Raw genomic sequence first — 22443 nt, 5'->3', positions numbered from 1 at the left:
CACCACACATAGTATGACAGAGCCCCCCACAGTCCACCGCACATAGTATGACAGCGCCCCCCACAGTCCATCACACATAGTATGACAGAGCCCCCCACAGTCCACCACACAGAGTATGACAGCGCCCCCCACAGTCCACCGCACATAGTATGACAGCGCCCCCCACAGTCCATCACACATGGTATGACAGAGCCCCCCACAGTCCACCACACAGAGTATGACAGCGCCCCCCCACAATCCACCACACAGAGTATGACAGCGCCCCCCCACAGTCCACCACACATAGTATTACAGAGCCCGCCACAGTCCACCACACATAGTATGACAGCGCCCCCCACAGTCCACCACACATAGTATGACAGCGCCCCCCACAGTCCACCACACATAGTATGACAGCGCTCCCCACAGTCCACCACACATAGTATGACAGCGCCCCCCACAGTCCACCACACAGAGTATGACAGCGCCCCCCCCACAGTCCACCACACATAGTATTACAGAGCCCGCCACAGTCCACCACACATAGTATGACAGCGCCCCCCACAGTCCACCGCACATAGTATGACAGCGCCCCCCACAGTCCATCACACATAGTATGACAGAGCCCACCACAGTCCACCACACAGAGTATGACAGCGCCCCCCACAGTCCACCGCACATGGTATGACAGAGCCCCCCACAGTCCACCACACAGAGTATGACAGCGCCCCCCCACAATCCACCACACAGAGTATAACAGCGCCCCCCACAGTCCACCACACATAGTATTACAGAGCCTGCCACAGTCCACCACACATAGTATGACAGCGCCCCCCACAGTCCACCACACATAGTATGACAGCACCCCCCACAGTCCACCACACATAGTATGACAGCGCCTCCCACATTCCACCACACATAGTATGACAGCGCCCCCCACAGTCCACCACACAGAGTATGACAGCGCCTCCCACAGTCCACCACACAGAGTATGACAGCGCCTCCCACAGTCCACCACACAGAGTATGACAGCGCTCCCCACAGTCCACCACACATAGTATGACAGCGCCTCCCACATTCCACCACACATAGTATGACAGCGCCCCCCACAGTCCACCACACAGAGTATGACAGCGCCTCCCACAGTCCACCACACAGAGTATGACAGCGCCTCCCACAGTCCACCACACAGAGTATGACAGCGCTCCCCACAGTCCACCACACATAGTATGACAGCGCCCCCCACAGTCCACCACACAGAGTATGACAGCGCCTCCCACAGTCCACCACACAGAGTATGACAGCGCCTCCCACAGTCCACCACACAGAGTATGACAGCGCCTCCCACAGTCCACCACACATAGTATGACAGCGCTCCCCACAGTCCACCACACATAGTATGACAGCGCTCCCCACATTCCACCACACATAGTATGACAGCGCCCCCCACAGTCCACCATACATAGTATGACAGCGCTCCCCACAGTCCACCACACATAGTATGACAGCGCTCCCCACAGTCCACCACACATAGTATGACAGCGCCTCCCACATTCCACCACACATAGTATGACAGCGCTCCCCACATTCCACCACACATAGTATGACAGCGCTCCCCACAGTCCACCACACATAGTATGACAGCGCTCCCCACAGTCCACCACACATAGTATGACAGCGCCCCCCACAGTCCACCACACATAGTATGACAGCGCTCCCCACAGTCCACCACACAGAGTATGACAGCGCTCCCCACAGTCCACCACACATAGTATGACAGCGCCTCCCACATTCCACCACACATAGTATGACAGCGCTCCCCACAGTCCACCACACATAGTATGACAGCGCCCCCCACAGTCCACCACACAGAGTATGACAGCGCCCCCCACAGTCCACCACACAGAGTATGATAGCGCCCCCCCCACAGTCCACCACACAGAGTATGACAGCGCTCCCCACAGTCCACCACACATAGTATGACAGCGCCTCCCACATTCCACCACACATAGTATGACAGCGCCCCCCACAGTCCACCACACAGAGTATGACAGCGCCTCCCACAGTCCACCACACAGAGTATGACAGCGCTCCCCACAGTCCACCACACATAGTATGACAGCGCCCCCCACAGTCCACCACACAGAGTATGACAGCGCCTCCCACAGTCCACCACACAGAGTATGACAGCGCCTCCCACAGTCCACCACACAGAGTATGACAGCGCTCCCCACAGTCCACCACACATAGTATGACAGCGCTCCCCACATTCCACCACACATAGTATGACAGCGCCTCCCACAGTCCACCACACATAGTATGACAGCGCTCCCCACAGTCCACCACACATAGTATGACAGCGCTCCCCACAGTCCACCACACATAGTATGACAGCGCCTCCCACATTCCACCACACATAGTATGACAGCGCTCCCCACATTCCACCACACATAGTATGACAGCGCTCCCCACAGTCCACCACACATAGTATGACAGCGCTCCCCACAGTCCACCACACATAGTATGACAGCGCCCCCCACAGTCCACCACACATAGTATGACAGCGCTCCCCACAGTCCACCACACAGAGTATGACAGCGCTCCCCACAGTCCACCACACATAGTATGACAGCGCCTCCCACATTCCACCACACATAGTATGACAGCGCTCCCCACAGTCCACCACACATAGTATGACAGCGCCCCCCACAGTCCACCACACAGAGTATGACAGCGCCCCCCACAGTCCACCACACAGAGTATGATAGCGCCCCCCCCACAGTCCACCACACAGAGTATGACAGCGCTCCCCACAGTCCACCACACATAGTATGACAGCGCTCCCCACAGTCCACCACACATAGTATGACAGCGCCTCCCACATTCCACCACACATAGTATGACAGCGCTCCCCACAGTCCACCACACATAGTATGACAGCGCCCCCCACAGTCCACCACACAGAGTATGACAGCGCCCCCCACAGTCCACCACACAGAGTATGATAGCGCCCCCCCCACAGTCCACCACACAGAGTATGACAGCGCCCCCCACAGTCCACCACACATAGTATGACAGCGCCCCCCACAGTTCACCACACATAGTATGACAGCGCCCCCCACAGTCCACCACACATAGTATGACAGCGCCCCCCACAATCCACCACACATAGTATGAGAGCGCCCCCCCACAGTCCACCATACATAGTATGACAGCGCCCCCCACAGTCCACCATACATAGTATGACAGCGCTCCCCACAGTCCACCATACATAGTATGACAGCGCCCCCCACAGTCCACCACACATAGTATGACAGCGCCCCCCACAGTCCACCACACATAGTATGACAGCGCCCCCCACAGTCCACCATACATAGTATGACAGCGCCCCCCACAGTCCACCATACATAGTATGACAGCGCCCCCCACAGTTCACCACACATAGTATGACAGCGCCCCCCACAGTCCACCATACATAGTATGACAGCGCCCCCCACAGTCCACCATACATAGTATGACAGCGCCCCCCACAGTTCACCACACATAGTATGACAGCGCCCCCCACAGTCCACCACATATAGTATGACAGCGCCCCCCACAGTCCACCACACATAGTATGACAGCGCCCCCCACAATCCACCACACATAGTATGACAGCGCCCCCCACAGTCCACCACACATAGTATGACAGCGCTCCCCACAGTCCACCACACATAGTATGACAGCGCCCCCCACAGTCCACCACACAGAGTATGACAGCGCCCCCACAGTCCACCACACAGAGTATGATAGCGCCCCCCCCACAGTCCACCACACAGAGTATGACAGCGCCCCCCACAGTCCACCGTACATAGTATGACAGCGCCCCCCACAGTCCACCATACATAGTATGACAGCGCCCCCCACAGTCCACCATACATAGTATGACAGCGCCCCCCACAGTCCACCACACATAGTATGACAGCGCCCCCCACAGTTCACCACACATAGTATGACAGCGCCCCCCACAGTCCACCACACATAGTATGACAGCGCCCCCCACAGTCCACCATACATAGTATGACAGCACCCCCACAGTTCACCACACATAGTATGACAGCGCCCCCCACAGTCCACCATACATAGTATGACAGCGCCCCCCACAGTCCACCATACATAGTATGACAGCACCCCCACAGTTCACCACACATAGTATGACAGCGCCCCCCACAGTCCACCATACATAGTATGACAGCGCCCCCCACAGTCCACCATACATAGTATGACAGCGCCCCCCACAGTTCACCACACATAGTATGACAGCGCCCCCCACAGTCCACCACACATAGTATGACAGCGCCCCCCATAGTCCACCACATATAGTATGACAGCGCCCCCCACAGTCCACCACACATAGTATGACAGCGCCCCCCACAGTCCACCACACATAGTATGACAGCGCCCCCCACAGTCCACCACACAGAGTATGACAGCGCCCCCCACAGTCCACCACACAGAGTATGACAGCGCCACCCACAGTCCACCACACAGAGTATGATAGCGCTCCCCCCACAGTCCACCACACATAGTATGACAGCGCCCCCCACAGTCCACCACACATAGTATGACAGCGCCCCCCACAGTCCACCACACAGAGTATGATAGCGCCCCCCCTACAGTCCACCACACATAGTATGACAGCGCCCCCCACAGTCCACCACACATAGTATGACAGCGCCCCCCACAGTTCACCACACATAGTATGACAGCGCCCCCCACAGTCCACCACACATAGTATGACAGCGCCCCCCACAGTCCACCATACATAGTATGACAGCACCCCCACAGTTCACCACACATAGTATGACAGCGCCCCCCACAGTCCACCATACATAGTATGACAGCGCCCCCCACAGTCCACCATACATAGTATGACAGCACCCCCACAGTTCACCACACATAGTATGACAGCGCCCCCCACAGTCCACCATACATAGTATGACAGCGCCCCCCACAGTCCACCATACATAGTATGACAGCGCCCCCCACAGTTCACCACACATAGTATGACAGCGCCCCCCACAGTCCACCACACATAGTATGACAGCGCCCCCCACAGTCCACCACACATAGTATGACAGCGCCCCCCACAGTCCACCATACATAGTATGACAGCGCCCCCCACAGTCCACCACACATAGTATGACAGCGCCCCCCACTGTCCACCACACAGAGTATGACAGCGCCCCCCACAGTCCACCACACATAGTATGACAGCGCCACACACAGTCCACCACACATAGTATGACAGCACCCCCTACAGTCCACCACACATAGTATGACAGCGCCCCCCCACAATCCACCACACATAGTATGACAGCGCCCCCCACAGTCCACCACACATAGTATGACAGCGTCCCCCACAGTCCACCATACATAGTATGATAGCGCCCCCCACAGTCCACCACACAGAGTATGACAGCGCCCCCCACAGTCCACCACACAGAGTATGACAGCGCCACCCACAGTCCACCACACAGAGTATGACAGCACCCCCCACAGTCCACCACACATAGTATTACAGAGACCCCCACAATCCACCACACATAGTATGACAGCGCCCCCCCACAGTCCACCACACAGAGTATGACAGAGCCCCCCACAGTCCACCACACAGAGTATGACAGCGCCCCCCACAGTCCACCACACATAGTATGACAGCGCCCCCCACAGTCCACCATACATAGTATGACAGCGCCCCCCACAGTCCACCATACAGAGAATGACAGCACCCCCCACAGTCCACCATGCATAGTATGACAGCGCCCCCTACTGTCCACCACACATAGTATTACAGAGCCCCCCACAGTCCACCATACATAGTATGACAGCGCCCCCCACTGTCCACCACACAGAGTATGACAGCGCCCCCCACAGTCCACCACACATAGTATGACAGCGCCCCCCACACAGAGTATGACAGCGCCCCCCACAGTTCACCACACATAGTGTGACAGCGCCCCCCACAGTCCACCATACATAGTATGACAGCGCCCCCCACAGTCCACCATACATAGTATGACAGCGCCCCCCACAGTTCACCACACAGAGTATGACAGCGCCCCCCACAGTCCACCACACATAGTATGACAGCGCCCCCCACAGTCCACCACACAGAGTATGACAGCGCCCCCCACAGTTCACCATACATAGTATGACAGCGCCCCCCACAGTCCACCATACATAGTATGACAGCGCCCCCCACAGTCCACCACACAGAGTATGACAGAGCCCCCCACAGTCCACCACACATAGTATGACAGCGCCCCCCACAGTCCATCACACACAGTATGACAGCGCCCCCGAACAATCCACCACACAGAGTATGACAGCGCCCCCCACAATCCACCACACATAGAATGACAGCGCCCCCCACAGTCCACCATACATAGTATGACAGCGCCCCCCACAATCCACCACACATAGTATGACAGCGCCCCCCCACAGTCCACCATACATAGTATGACAGCGCCCCCCACAGTCCACCACACATAGTATGACAGCGCCCCCCACAGTCCACCATACATAGTATGACAGCGCCCCCCACAGTCCACCACACATAGTATGACAGCGCCCCCCACAGTCCACCACACATAGTATGACAGCGCCCCCCACAGTCCACCATACAGAGTATGACAGCGCCCCCCACAGTCCACCACACATAGTATGACAGCGCCCCCTACAGTCCACCACACATAGTATGACAGCGCCCCCCACAGTCCAGCATACATAGTATGACAGCGCCCCCCACAGTCCACCACACATAGTATGACAGCGCCTCCCACAGTCCACCACACATAGTATGACAGCGCCCCCCACATTCCACCACACATAGTATGACAGCGCCCCCCACAGTCCACCATACATAGTATGACAGCACCCCCCACAGTCCACCACACATAGTATTACAGCGCCCCCCACAGTCCACCATACATAGTATGACAGCGCCCCCCACAGTCCACCACACATAGTATGACAGCGCCACCCACAGTCCACCATACATAGTATGACAGCGCCCCCCACAGTCCACCATACATAGTATGACAGCGCCCCCCACAGTCCACCACACATAGTATGACAGCGTCCCCCACAGTCCACCACACAGAGTATGACAGCGCCACCCACAGTCCACCATACATAGTATGACAGCGCCCCCCACAGTCCACCATACATAGTATGACAGCGCCCCCCACAGTCCACCACACATAGTATGACAGCACCCCCCACAGTCCACCACACACAGTATGACAGCGCCCCCCCCACAGTCCACCACACAGAGTATGACAGCACCCCCCACAGTCCACCACACATAGTATGACAGCGCCTCCCACAGTCCACCACACATAGTATGACAGCGCCCCCCACAGTCCACCACACATAGTATGACAGCGCCCCCCACAGTCCACCACACATAGTATGACAGCACCCCCCACAGTCCACCACACACAGTATGACAGCGCCCCCCCCACAGTCCACCACACAGAGTATGACAGCACCCCCCACAGTCCACCACACATAGTATGACAGCACCCCCCACAGTCCACCACACATAGTATGACAGCGCCTCCCACAGTCCACCACACATAGTATGACAGCGCCCCCCACAGTCCACCACACATAGTATGACAGCGCCCCCCACAGTCCACCACACATAGTATGACAGCGCCCCCCACAGTCCACCATACATAGTATGACAGCGCCCCCCCCACATTCCACCACACATAGTATGACAGCGCCCCCCACAGTCCACCACACATAGTATGACAGCGCCCCCCACAGTCCACCATACATAGTATGACAGCACCCCCCCACAGTCCACCATACATAGTATGACAGCACCCCCCCCACAGTCCACCACACATAGTATGACAGCGCCCCCCACAGTCCACCACACATAGTATGACAGCGCCCCCCACAGTCCACCATACATAGTATGACAGCACTCCCCCCCACAGTCCACCACACATAGTATGACAGCGCCCCCCACAGTCCACCATACATAGTATGACAGCGCCCCCCACAGTCCACCACACATAGTATGACAGCGCCCCCCACAGTCTACCACACAGAGTATGACAGCGCCCCCCACAGTCCACCATACAGAGTATGACAGCGCCCCCCCCACAGTCCACCACACAGAGTATGACAGCGCCCCCCACAGTCCACCACACAGAGTATGACAGCGCCCCCCACAGTCCACCACACAGAGTATGACAGCGCCTCCCACAGTCCACCACACATAGTATGACAGCGCCCCCCACAGTCCACCACACAGAGTATGATAGCGCCCCCCCACAGTCCACCACACAGAGTATGACAGCGCCCCCGACAGTCCACCACACAGAGTATGACAGCGCCCCCCACAGTCCACCACACAGAGTATGACAGCGCCCCCCACAGTCCACCACACATAGTATGACAGCGCCCCCCACAGTCCACCACACAGAGTATGACAGCGCCCCCACAGTCCACCACACAGAGTATGACAGCGCCCCCCACAGTCCACCACACAGAGTATGACAGCGCCCCCCACAGTCCACCACACAGAGTATGACAGCGCCTCCCACAGTCCACCACACATAGTATGACAGCGCCCCCCACAGTCCACCACACAGAGTATGATAGCGCCCCCCCCACAGTCCACCACACAGAGTATGACAGCGCCCCCTACAGTCCACCACACAGAGTATGACAGCGCCTCCCACAGTCCACCACACATAGTATGACAGCGCCCCCCACAGTCCACCATACATAGTATGACAGCGCCCCCCACAGTCCACCACACAGAGTATGACAGCGCCCCCCACAGTCCACCACACAGAGTATGACAGCGCCCCCCACAGTCCACCACACAGAGTATGATAGCGCCCCCCCCACAGTCCACCACACATAGTATGACAGCGCCCCCCACAGTCCACCACACAGAGTATGACAGCGCCCCCCACAGTCCACCACACAGAGTATGACAGCGCCCCCCACAGTCCACCACACATAGTATGACAGCGCCCCCCACAGTCCACCACACAGAGTATGACAGCGCCCCCCACTGTCCACCACACATAGTATGACAGCGCCCCCCACAGTCCACCACACAGAGTATGACAGCGCCCCCCACAGTCCACCACACAGAGTATGACAGCGCCCCCCACAGTCCACCATACAGAGTATGACAGCGCCCCCCACAGTCCACCACACATAGTATGACAGCGCCCCCCACAGTCCACCACACATAGTATGACAGCGCCCCCCACAGTCCACCACACAGAGTATGATAGCGCCCCCCCCCACAGTCCACCACACAGAGTATGACAGCGCCCCCCACAGTCCACCACACAGAGTATGATAGCGCCCCCCCCACAGTCCACCACACAGAGTATGACAGCGCCCCCCACAGTCCACCACACAGAGTATGATAGTGCCCCCCACAGTCCACCACACATACTATGACAGCGCCCCCCACAGTCCACCACACAGAGTATGACAGCGCCTCCCACAGTCTAATGGGTTCCCAGTATAGAAAAGTCACAAAAAGCGAAGTCATACCACTGCACAGCTGGGATACAGATTTGTGTGTTGAATGGATTTCGCCTGAAAATTTCTGACATAGAAAAGGCCACAGTCCAAGCTCAGATACTGCACTAGAGGGCGCTTACTGCATGCAAAATTATTGCTGAGGTCAGTGAGAGATATATAGATAAATAAGCAGCTCCCCCTAGTGGTGGCTGCAGACAGAATCTTATCTCAGTATACAGGGAGCTCCCCCTAGTGGTGGCTGCAGACAGAATCTTATCTCAGTATACAGGGAGCTCCCCCTAGTGGTGGCTGCAGACAGAATCTTATCATGTATCTCTGTATACAGGGAGCTCCCCCTAGTGGTGGCTGCCAACAGAATCTTATCATGTATCTCTGTATACAGGGAGCTCCCCCTAGTGATGGCTGCAGACAGAATCTTATCATGTATCTCTGTATACAGGGGGCTCCCCCTAGTGGTGGCTGGCGACAGAATCTTATCATGTATCTCTGTATATAGGGAGCTCCCCATAGTAGTGGCTGCAGACAGAATCTTATCATGTATCTCTGTATACAGGGAGCTCCCCCTAGTGGTGACTGCAGGCAGAATCTTATCAAGTATCTCTGTATACAGGGAGCTCCCCCTAGTGGTGACTGCAGACAGGATCTTATCATGTATCTCTGTATACAGGGAGCTCCCCCTAGTGGTGGCTGCAGGCAGAATCTTATCATGTATCTCTGTATACAGGGAGCTCCCCCTAGTGGTGGCTGCAGACAGAATCTTATCATGTATCTCTGTATACAGGGAGCTCCCCCTAGTGGTTACTGCAGACAGGATCTTATCATGTATCTCTGTATACAGGGAGCTCCCCCTAGTGGTGACTGCAGACAGAATCTTATCATGTATCTCTGTATACAGGAAGTTCCCCCTAGTGGTGGCTGCAGACAGAATCTTATCATGTATCTCTGTATACAGGGAGCTCCCCCTAGTGGTGCAAAACATGAAGATAGCCTGTAAACTACTGGTATGTTACATTTAATTGCCTCCTACTAGTGTATCTAATCATATCATGTTTTTCTTTCTGCTGTGCTGCTGTATCTAATCCTGTCCTGTGATACAACCTAACTCAGGCACTGTATCTACTTCAGTTGTGTGATACTTTCTGCACCTCACACATAAGTGATGTATTATAGTGGGGGGTTTTGCTCAGTGTCTGGTCTCAGTGTCCTGTGGGGGTCCGTGGTGCCCCCTCCTACGCATCGTCTTGCGCCCGTCTCGCAGGTGAGCTGCGCTGATTAGCTGTTAAGTGTTTGCAGGTGTCCGGGAAACTGGGAGGAAATTGTTTGCATGAGGATCATGATTGGGGGAGGTCTGTGCCATCACCCGGAGGATGCGACCCCCGACCATCCCGAGACCCTCACTGATCATAGAAAATAACTTAGGAAATCGCCAGAACACTTCTCTAATTCCTGTGTTTGCAGGAGGTAAATGGTTAATACTTCCCTATGTTTTTTGGGACAGAATAACTCAGCGGACCAGACTAGCAGCAGAGCCTCCAACCCGGAGGACTGATGATATCACAACGTGCGGGATTTACGTCACCATATGCATGACTGCGTCCGCCAGGACCCCATTATATCTGTCGTCCTGTTTTAGTGGGGTTCATATATTGACCACTTATGGTCGTCCGCTCCTAGGGGCTGATTTTACCAATACGGATTGAAAAAAATGAACGAGTTTCTGGTTTGGGGCCATTTTTAATTACGTTGATAAAAGTGCCGAATTTTCCATCTAAATCCCTCGTCAATAATGCTTCTGACATAGGATGATGGGAGTGCGCATCCAGGTCACAGAACGTCGATCAGTTCTCCTGAAGTCACCCGAAAAAGTGGACAAATGGTGCCCGCTCCTCGCCCACCGCCCCTCTGCGCACAATGAGGCCGCTGTACGCATCACCCGCCATTTGTAAACATTCACGGTGGAAAGTTCAGCAGGAAATTAGACATCGGCCGCTTTTCCTTATTGACCTTTATTGGAACAACATGTTCCTGCGAGCGGCGAGGAGAGAATCCGGAACAGTCCGCCATCAAGTCCTCGGCTAATTGGCGGCTGCCGGATTTTTTCTGAATTGGAAGTTTGAGAAGTTTGTGGTTTCAGTGAAATAAAACTTTTATAAATCACGAAAAATAGTTCAAAGGTTTAAAATGTCTGATATTACGGAAGGAGACGTCCGGCGGATGTGACGGCGCGATCCACAGCTCACACCCGCAGCCGCACACGGCCGTCTATTCCCAGCATTCAGCTTTTCACCTGTCACACATCAGAATTTCCACCAACACCAGAAAGAGAAATCTGACGAAATGGAAGGAAAAACAAACAAGAAAAAAACCTTTTTTGTTCATTGACTTACAGACGTGTGTAATTCCCATCTGTGCTCTGGAGATATTTAAGCCCCTGGACTGTAAGGAAACGACCGAAAATCCCAAGAGCGCTGCGAAAAATTCCCCCAATCTTTTCCACTACAAGGATTATCTACCCCAAACTAAATTTTTTGGTATATTTACCCAATTTCCAACTAACAACGGGGGTGTATGTACGCCAAAACGTACACACCACATGGTATACAGTATATATTCCAATCTCACCTACAACACATTGTATACACCTGAAGCTCATCACCTACAGGGTGCATATACCCCAAATATACACGGTACAGGATGGAAATTTGGGGTAGATACAACCTGTAATGGATGAGTTTGGGTTGGGTTTCAAATATTTATGTCCTGTGGGTGAAAATAAGGCAGATACTGCCGATCCTGAGTGAGATTAGGGTAGATGGGCTCAGTCCTGGGTGAGATTAGGGAAGATGGACCTGGGTGAGATTAGGGTAGATGGGCCCCATCCTGGGTGAGATTAGGGTAGATGGGCCCCATCCTGGGTGAGATTAGGGTAGATGGGCTCTGTCCTGGATGAGATTAAGGTAGATGGGCCCCGTCCTGGGTGAGATTAAGGTATATGGGCCCCGTCCTGGGTGAGATTAAGGTAGATAGGTAGATGGGCCCCATCCTGGGTGAGATTAGGGTAGATGGGCCCCATCCTGGGTGAGATTAGGGTAGATGGGCCCTGTCCTGGGTGAGATTAGGGTAGATGGGCCCCCTGCTGGGTGAGATTAGAGTAGATGGACCTGAGTGAGATTAGGGTAGATGGGCCCCCTGCTGGGTGAGATTAGGGTAGATGGGCCCCCTGCTGGGTGAGATTAGGGTAGATGGACCCCCTCCTGGGTGAGATTAGGGTAGAGGCAAATACGATATGTATTTAGGACACCCTGTGTATAGTCGTGCAGTATATTCATTGGTGCAGCTCATCCTCCCATAGTCAGCAGAATGTACTGCAGCTACAGGTGAGATGTGCATGGAGCGCCGGCAGCTCTGTATTATGGAGGAGGCCCCATGTGCCGTCATATGGTGCTCTACACCAAGCTCCATAGGAAGAATCTCACAATATGGCGTCCAGTGAAACAATCCTAAATACAAAATCAGAGAAGTAGGATGTAAAGTGGGTCCTTATATAGGTCTACATCTGCTCCATTACGGCTCCATACACCCTGGAAGTTATACAGGACCATAATACTGTCATGTGCATATAAGACTATACTGCTGCCGCGTGCCTGGGGTCATAGTACCGCCGCGTGCCTGAGGCCATAGTACTAGTACTGATGCGTGCCTGAGGCCATAGTACTAGTACCGCCACGTGCCTGAGGCCATAGTACTAGTACCGCCGCGTGCCTGAGGCCATAGTACTAGTACTGCTGCGTGTCTGGGACCATAGTACCGCCACGTGCCTAAGACCATAGCACCACCACGTGTCTGGGGCCATAGTACTGCTGTGTGCCTGAGGCCATAGTACCACCACATGCCTGGGGCCATAGTACTAGTACCGCCACGTGCCTGAGGCCATAGTACCACCGCCACGTCAGGCCATAGTACCACCGTGTCAGGCCATAGTACTGCCACGTGCCCGAGGCGATAGTATTAGTGCGGCCACATGCTTGGACCATAGTACTACTACCGCCACGTGCCTGAGGCCATAGTACCGCTACGTGCCTGGGGCCATAGTACTAGTACCGCCATGTCAGGCAACAGTACCACCATGTCAGGCCATAGTACTGCCACGTGCCCGAGGCCATAGTATTAGTACCACCACATGCTTGGGCCATAGTACTAGTACCGCCACGTGCCTGAGGCCATAGTTCTGCCACGTACCTGAGGCCATAGTACTAGCACCGCCACGTGCCTGAGGCCATAATACCAGTACTGCCGCGTGCCTGAGGCCATAGTACTAGTACTGCCGCATGCTTGGGCCATAGTACTAGTACCGCCGCGTGCCTGAGGTTATAGTACCGCCGTGTGCCTGAGGTCATAGTACCGCCATGTGCCTGGGGCCATAGTACCGCCGCGTGCCTGGGGCCATAGTACCGCCGCGTGCCTGGGGCCATAGTACCGCCGCGTGCCTGGGGCCATAGTACCGCCGCTTGCCTGGGGCCATAGCACCGCCACGTGCCTGAGGCCATAGTACCAGTACTGCCGCGTGCCTGAGGCCATAGTACTAGTACTGCCGCGTGCTTGGGCCATAGTACTAGAACCGCCGCATGCCTGAGGTTATAGTACCGCCGTGTGCCTGAGGTCATAGTACCGCCGTGTGCCTGGGGCCATAGTACCGCCGCGTGCCTGGGGCCATAGTACCATCGCATGCCTGGGGCCATAGTACCGCCGCTTGCCTGGGGCCATAGTACCGCCGCTTGCCTGGGGCCATAGCACCGCTGTGTGCCTGGGGCCATAGTACCGCCGCGTGCCTCAGGCCATAGTACCACCACGATCCTGAGGCCATAGTACTAGTACCACCGCGTGCCTGAGGCCATAGTACTAGTACCGGTACGTGCCTGAGGCCATAGTACCGCCACGTGCCTGAGGCCATAGTACTAGTACCAGTACGTGCCTGAGGCCATAGTACTAGTACCGGTAAGTGCCTGAGGCCATAGTACCGCCACGTGCCTGAGGCCATAGTACTAGTACCGGTACGTGCCTGAGGCCATAGTACTAGTACCGGTAAGTGCCTGAGGCCATAGTACCGCCACGTGCCTGGGGCCATAGCACTGCTGTGTGCCTGGGGTCATAGTACCGCCGCGTGCCTGAGGCCATAGTACCACCACGATCCTGAGGCCATAGTACTAGTACCACCGCGTGCCTGAGGCCATAGTACTAGTACCGGTACGTGCCTGAGGCCATAGTACCGCCACGTGCCTGAGGCCATAGTACTAGTACCAGTACGTGCCTGAGGCCATAGTACTAGTACCGGTAAGTGCCTGAGGCCATAGTACCGCCACGTGCCTGAAGCCATAGTACTAGTACCGGTACGTGCCTGAGGCCATAGTACTAGTACCGGTAAGTGCCTGAGGCCATAGTACCGCCACGTGCCTGGGGCCATAGCACCGCTGTGTGCCTGGGGTCATAGTACCGCCGCGTGCCTGAGGCCATAGTACCACCACGATCCTGAGGCCATAGTACTAGTACCACCGCATGCCTGAGGCCATAGTACTAGTACCACCGCATGCCTGAGGCCATAGTACTAGTACCGGTAAGTGCCTGAGGCCATAGTACCGTCACGTGCCTGAGGCCATAGTACCACCACGATCCTGAGGCCATAGTACTAGTACCACCGCATGCCTGAGGCCATAGTACTAGTACCACCGCATGCCTGAGGCCATAGTACCGCCACGTGCCTGAGGCCATAGTACTAGTACCGGTACGTGCCTGAGGCCATAGTACTAGTACCGGTACGTGCCTGAGGCCATAGTACCGCCACATGTTGGGACGGACAAGGAGTTCAGGAGGTCGCGGACGGTTTCTTGAATTTGACCGGTCACGATTTATTACGTGTAAGTTGAGCTGAATATTCAGAAAATCCAGAATAATAAAACGGATGAAGCGAAAAAGGCAGAAATATATAAAGTACACAGTGAATGTCCATCCTGCGGGGCCACGCGGCGTCCTCATTACTGATCAGAGCACCTGACGGTCCCGGTTGCTCCTCACGAGGGTCCTTGTGTCGTCCGGCTCGTTATCCAACATTAAATAATGGTCTCCCTTCCTGTCGTCCCCTGTGAGCGTCCATTACAGGCAATGATTGACAGACGAGGGCGTCCAGCGGGCGGCTCCGGGCCGGACGTCTCTGAAGGAGCTGGGACAAGTGTCAGTCGTCTTTACATTCCCGGCTGCGGTGATGAGATGTGACGGCACGGAGAGGTTGTAGCCGTAGAAGCCATAGGGCGGGTGCAGGGAGCAGTTTAGGGTTTCCCGGGCGAGAGGGAAAATGTTCCCAGATGTGGGAATCCCGTACAACATGGGGCTGGTGGCGGCCGCTCCTGGGACGCTGTGACCCTTGAACGTTTCCAGTTTGTTGTGTCTGGAGATGCCAAATGTAGACAAGAAAGGCACATCCACCATGAGAGGAGAAAGTATGTGCCCCCCTGGAGGTGCAGGCTTATCCAGCATAGACCGGGGTCTTAGGAGGCCGCTGGGGCAGATTTTGTAGCAGAATGGGGCGTTTATGTTGTGGAGATAGGTCTCCGAGCAGTGAAGACTCCCGGCGGGCAGGTGGAACGTAGGAGGGGAACAAGATGGAGACAGAAGAGGGGATGGAGCGCCCCCACTGGACGTGAGCGGAGAAGAACCGGAGCTTCCTCCTGTGCACGAGAGAACAATCATCAGGAATAGTAATCATCATCATCATCAGTCATCAATAATCATCAGACATCGCCATAGTATTCAGCAACAATCATTAGTGATAATTGTATCAATGATCATCGATAATCATTATATGAACACAGTATTTAACCCCAAAAACGACACCCTTGGCCTCTGCTGTTTGTGTCATCTACATCGTCTGAGCTATTGAGCCTTGTGATTGTCTGCAGTGGTCATGAGTGCTATAGTCATGGTGTCACTAATGCAATAAAGACCGGAGCCGCGGTGGAAAGGCCGGGAAGTAACGCCGATTTTATTATTCCTATTTAGACCCAGCCGATGGGGTTAAAATCTGCATTCATGGAAGACGCCTTTAAGGGGCCGTTTCCAGTTATCCGTGGCATCAAAATCAGTTTTCTTGTTTCTTAACAGATGTCGGAGCGGCCTCGGTGGTCATCCGACTAATTCTACTGCAAAACTGGTGAAACAAAGATGAAACAAGTGGCGATTCCTGATCGGGGTCCTTGAAGAGACCGGTGTGACGAATGAATGAGAACATAGAAACTATCGTCACTGCCCCACCCCGGAGGGAGAATCGCCGGATAGATGGAAACTAGGTGCAATAATCATTCTCATCAGTCGTCATTAGTGATCACTCCTCAGGAGCGCACTGTCCCCCAGCATCCAAGAAGCCGAGAGGCAGAGGAGCTGCTGCACACAGATGGTTCCAGCACTAGTCGTGCTCACAGATGAGGGTCTATTGGGCCTCAGTCAGACATCCGTGTTTTCTGTACGTGTCCTATCTGTTATATCTACAGACACAACATGCACCCATTATAGTCTGTGGGGCTGTTTACATGTCCATGTTTTTTTGCAGACCATGTATATCCATGCAGAAATTACAGAGACAGGTCCAGTTTTTTTTACCAACTATAAGGATGAAAAGTACCAACATGAGTGTATGGGTCCGTGAAACTGAAGGTAAAAACTGACACACGGAGCAAACGCCGAGACAACTCAGATCCAAAACACCGAGACAACTCAGATCCAAAACACCGAGACAACTCAGATCCAAAACACCGAGACAACTCAGATCCAAAACACCGAGACAACTCAGATCCAAAACACCGAGACAACTCAGATCCAAAACACCGAGACAACTCAGATCCAAAACACCGAGACAACTCAGATCCAAAACACCGAGACAACTCAGATCCAAAACACCGAGACAACTCAGATCCAAAGCACCGACACAACTCAGATCCAAAACACCGAGACAACTCAGATCCAAAACACCGAGACAACTCAGATCCAAAACACCGACACAACTCAGATCCAAAACACCGAGACAACTCAGATCCAAAACACCGAGACAACTCAGATCCAGAACACCGAGACAACTCAGATCCAAAACACCGAGACAACTCAGATCCAGAACACCGACACAACTCAGATCCAAAACACCGACACAACTCAGATCCAAAACACCGAGACAACTCAGATCCAAAACACCGAGACAACTCAGATCCAAAACACCGAGACAACTCAGATCCAGAACACTGAGACAACTCAAATCCAAAACACCGAGACAACTCAGATCCAAAACACCGAGACAACTCAGATCCAAAACACCGAGACAACTCAGATCCAAAACACCGAGACAACTCAGATCCAAAACACCGAGACCACTCAGATCCAAAACACCGAGACCACTCAGATCCAAAACACCGAGACAACTCCGATCCAAAACACCGAGACAACTCCGATCCAAAACACCGAGACAACTCAGATCCAAAACACCGAGACAACTCAGATCCAAAACACCGAGACAACTCAGATCCAAAACACCGAGACAACTCAGATCCAAAACACCGAGACAACTCAGATCCAAAACACCGAGACAACTCAGATCCAAAACACCGAGACAACTCAGATCCAGAACACCGAGACAACTCAGATCCAGAACACCGAGACAACTCAGATCCAAAACACCGAGACAACTCAGATCCAAAACACCGAGACAACTCAGATCCAAAACACCGAGACAACTCAGATCCAAAACACCGAGACAACTCAGATCCAAAACACCGAGACAACTCAGATCCAAAACACCGAGACAACTCAGATCCAAAACACCGAGACAACTCAGATCCAAAACACCGAGACAACTCAGATCCAAAACACCGAGACAACTCAGATCCAAAACACCGAGACAACTCAGATCCAAAACACCGAGACAACTCAGATCCAAAACACCGAGACAACTCAGACCCAAAACACCGAGACAACTCAGACCCAAAACACCGAGACAACTCAGACCCAAAACACCGAGACAACTCAGATCCAAAGCACCGAGACAACTCAGATCCAAAACACCGAGACAACTCAGATCCAAAACACCGAGACAACTCAGATCCAAAACACCGAGACAACTCAGATCCAAAACACCGAGACAACTCAGATCCAAAACACCGAGACAACTCAGATCCAAAACACCGAGACAACTCAGATCCAAAACACCGAGACAACTCAGATCCAAAACACCGAGACAACTGAGATCCAAGACACCGAGACAACTCAGATCCAGAACACCGAGACAACTCAAATCCAAAACACCGAGACAACTCAGATCCAAAACACCGAGACAACTCAGATCCAAAACACCGAGACAACTCAGATCCAGAACACCGAGACAACTCAGATCCAAAACACCGAGACAACTCAGATCCAAAACACCGAGACAACTCAGATCCAAAACACCGAGACAACTCAGATCCAGAACACCGACACAACTCAGATCCAAAACACCGAGACAACTCAGATCCAAAACACCGAGACAACTCAGATCCAAAACACCGAGACAACTGAGATCCAAGACACCGAGACAACTCAGATCCAGAACACCGAGACAACTCAAATCCAAAACACCGAGACAACTCAGATCCAAAACACCGAGACAACTCAGATCCAAAACACCGAGACAACTCAGATCCAGAACACCGAGACAACTCAGATCCAAAACACCGAGGATCCTCAGATCCAAAACACCGAGACAACTCAGATCCAAAACACCGAGACAACTCAGATCCAAAACACCGAGACAACTCAGATCCAAAACACCGAGACAACTCAGATCCAAAACACCGAGGCAACTCAGATCCAAAACACCGAGACAACTCAGATCCAAAACACCGAAACAACTCAGATCCAAAACACCGAGACAACTCAGATCCAAAACACCGAGACAACTCAGATCCAAAACACCGAGACAACTCAGATCCAAAACACCGAGACAACTCAGATCCAAAACACCGAGACAACTGAGATCCAAGACACCGAGACAACTCAGATCCAGAACACCGAGACAACTCAAATCCAAAACACCGAGACAACTCAGATCCAAAACACCGAGACAACTCAGATCCAAAACACCGAGACAACTCAGATCCAAAACACCGAGACAACTCAGATCCAAAACACCGAGACCACTCAGATCCAAAACACCGAGACCACTCAGATCCAAATCACCGAGACAACTCAGATCCAAAACACCGAGACAACTCAGATCCAAAACACCGAGACAACTCAGATCCAAAACACCGAGACAACTCAGATCCAAAACACCGAGACAACTCAGATCCAGAACACCGAGACAACTCAGATCCAAAACACCGACACAACTCAGATCCAAAACACCGAGACAACTCAGATCCAAAACACCGAGACAACTCAGATCCAAAACACCGAGACAACTCAGATCCAAAACACCGAGACAACTGAGATCCAAGACACCGAGACAACTCAGATCCAGAACACCGAGACAACTCAAATCCAAAACACCGAGACAACTCAGATCCAAAACACCGAGACAACTCAGATCCAAAACACCGAGACAACTCAGATCCAGAACACCGAGACAACTCAGATCCAAAACACCGAGGATCCTCAGATCCAAAACACCGAGACAACTCAGATCCAAAACACCGAGACAACTCAGATCCAAAACACCGAGACAACTCAGATCCAAAACACCGAGACAACTCAGATCCAAAACACCGAGGCAACTCAGATCCAAAACACCGAGACAACTCAGATCCCAAACACCGAAACAACTCAGATCCAAAACACCGAGACAACTCAGATCCAAAACACCGAGACAACTCAGATCCAAAACACCGAGACAACTCAGATCCAAAACACCGAGACAACTCAGATCCAAAACACCGAGACAACTGAGATCCAAGACACCGAGACAACTCAGATCCAGAACACCGAGACAACTCAAATCCAAAACACCGAGACAACTCAGATCCAAAACACCGAGACAACTCAGATCCAAAACACCGAGACAACTCAGATCCAAAACACCGAGACCACTCAGATCCAAAACACCGAGACAACTCAGATCCAAATCACCGAGACAACTCAGATCCAAAACACCGAGACAACTCAGATCCAAAACACCGAGACAACTCAGATCCAAAACACCGAGACAACTCAGATCCAAAACACCGAGACAACTCAGATCCAAAACACCGAGACAACTCAGATCCAAAACACCGAGACAACTCAGATCCAAAACACCGAGACAACTCAGATCCAAAACACCGAGACAACTCAGATCCAAAACACCGAGACAACTCAGATCCAAAACACCGAGACCACTCAGATCCAAAACACCGAGACAACTCAGATCCAAAACACCGAGGATCCTCAGATCCAAAACACCGAGACAACTCAGATGCAAAACACCGAGACAACTCAGATCCAGAACACTGAGACAACTCAGATCCAAACCACAGAGGACCCTGAGATCCAAACATGGAGGACGGTTACATATAAAACACTGAGGACCCTCTGATCCAAAACACTGAGGGCCCCCGGGTCCAAAACATTGAGGGCCCTCGGGTCCAAAACACTGAGGGCCCTCGGATCCAAACATGGAGGACGGTTACATATAAAACACTGAGGACCCTCTGATCCAAAACACTGAGGGCCCCCGGGTCCAAAACACTGAGGGCCCTCGGGTCCAAAACACTGAGGGCCCTCGGGTCCAAACATGGAGGACGGTTACATATAAAACACCAAGGACCTTTGGAGCAATTTTTGCATATGTAAATAGAGAATGACATGTGAATGAGTCCTGACAATAGTATTCAGTCTATATGAAGTAAACTCTCCCAGCTGCACGGAATTGTCTCCTATTGTTACAATGTATCAGTCTGGAGGTCTCAGCATTGTCGGCACTGACACTTTGTATCCACTCCTCAGCTGAACACAGGTTCGCTCTGTGCAGGGTTTGGCTCTGTTCCTTCACTTTGTGTTTATGAAGAACGTAGGATTCGAATTATTATTGCATTTCAGCCTTTTTTAGTTTAGTTTCTTTTGGTCATTGGTGTTTTTCATTTGTGTCTTATTCTCCATTTAATTTGAGATTTTATAAACTCTATTTTATGTGTTCCAGATGCTTCGGCTAATTTATGATTTGCGACTTTTTAAAAAGTTACAACATTTTTGTGCAAATGTGCTCCGATCCCTTCCTCGCCCGGGAGAGATTTTATGTATATTTAACATTTTATGCAAATTTTGCGACAATTTAGAGGAACGTGCGACTTTTTGCTGTAAAAAGTTGCAAATATGACACAAAAATAAAGAACATTTTTTTTATTTTTCAAAAAATTCTTGAGCCACGTCCGCCATATTGAAGAATTTGGCATAAAAATCGTCAATGAATACAGCAAGACAAAAAATAAATAAAAGTAACTTTAAAGTAGAAAAACAAATGCGGAATTAGGGACAAAGTTTATTTTTTTGACATTTTTACATTTCGCCAAGTTCATTATGGCTTTTGTGCCATTTTTACTTCAGTTTTTTCAGTCCTCGTTTTTTGGCTTTGCGATGATGTGGGCGCAGGTTTCATTATTCTGGTGCTTTTGGCCAATTCATCATTTGTGACTTTTCAATAAGTCACTACATTCTTGCACAGTGTCTGCAGTACACTACTGGGGAACAAAATGTCATTTTTTTTTATTTGCACAATTGAAGACTGAAGTGCGACATTTTAATGCTTACTGAATTGATGAGGACAAATCTGCTGCAAAATCTGCTGCAAATACTGATATGTTGGCAGGAAAAATGCAGCGTAAAATTCTTGTGTTTTTGATACTTTTT

The 22443-nt window shown here is 52.5% G+C and overlaps 1 protein-coding gene across 1 annotated transcript in view; it reads right to left on the bottom strand.

Annotated features, from left to right (window-relative positions):
- Positions 1-15699: 15699 nt before the first annotated feature.
- Positions 15700-22443, bottom strand: part of TBX22 (T-box transcription factor 22) — a 31949-nt gene continuing 25205 nt past the window's right edge. Inside the window, exon 8 of the mRNA XM_073638054.1 lies at positions 15700-16271. Within this exon, the coding sequence (XP_073494155.1) occupies positions 15700-16271 (572 nt within the window). The remainder of the gene's footprint in view (positions 16272-22443) is intronic.

The sequence above is a fragment of the Phyllobates terribilis genome, unplaced genomic scaffold (assembly GCF_046119375.1).
Source record: "Phyllobates terribilis strain yellow unplaced genomic scaffold, ASM4611937v1 Scaffold_7__3_contigs__length_470593459, whole genome shotgun sequence".
Lineage (NCBI taxonomy): Eukaryota > Metazoa > Chordata > Amphibia > Anura > Dendrobatidae > Phyllobates > Phyllobates terribilis.
This window is presented reverse-complemented; position numbering and strand designations above follow the sequence as displayed.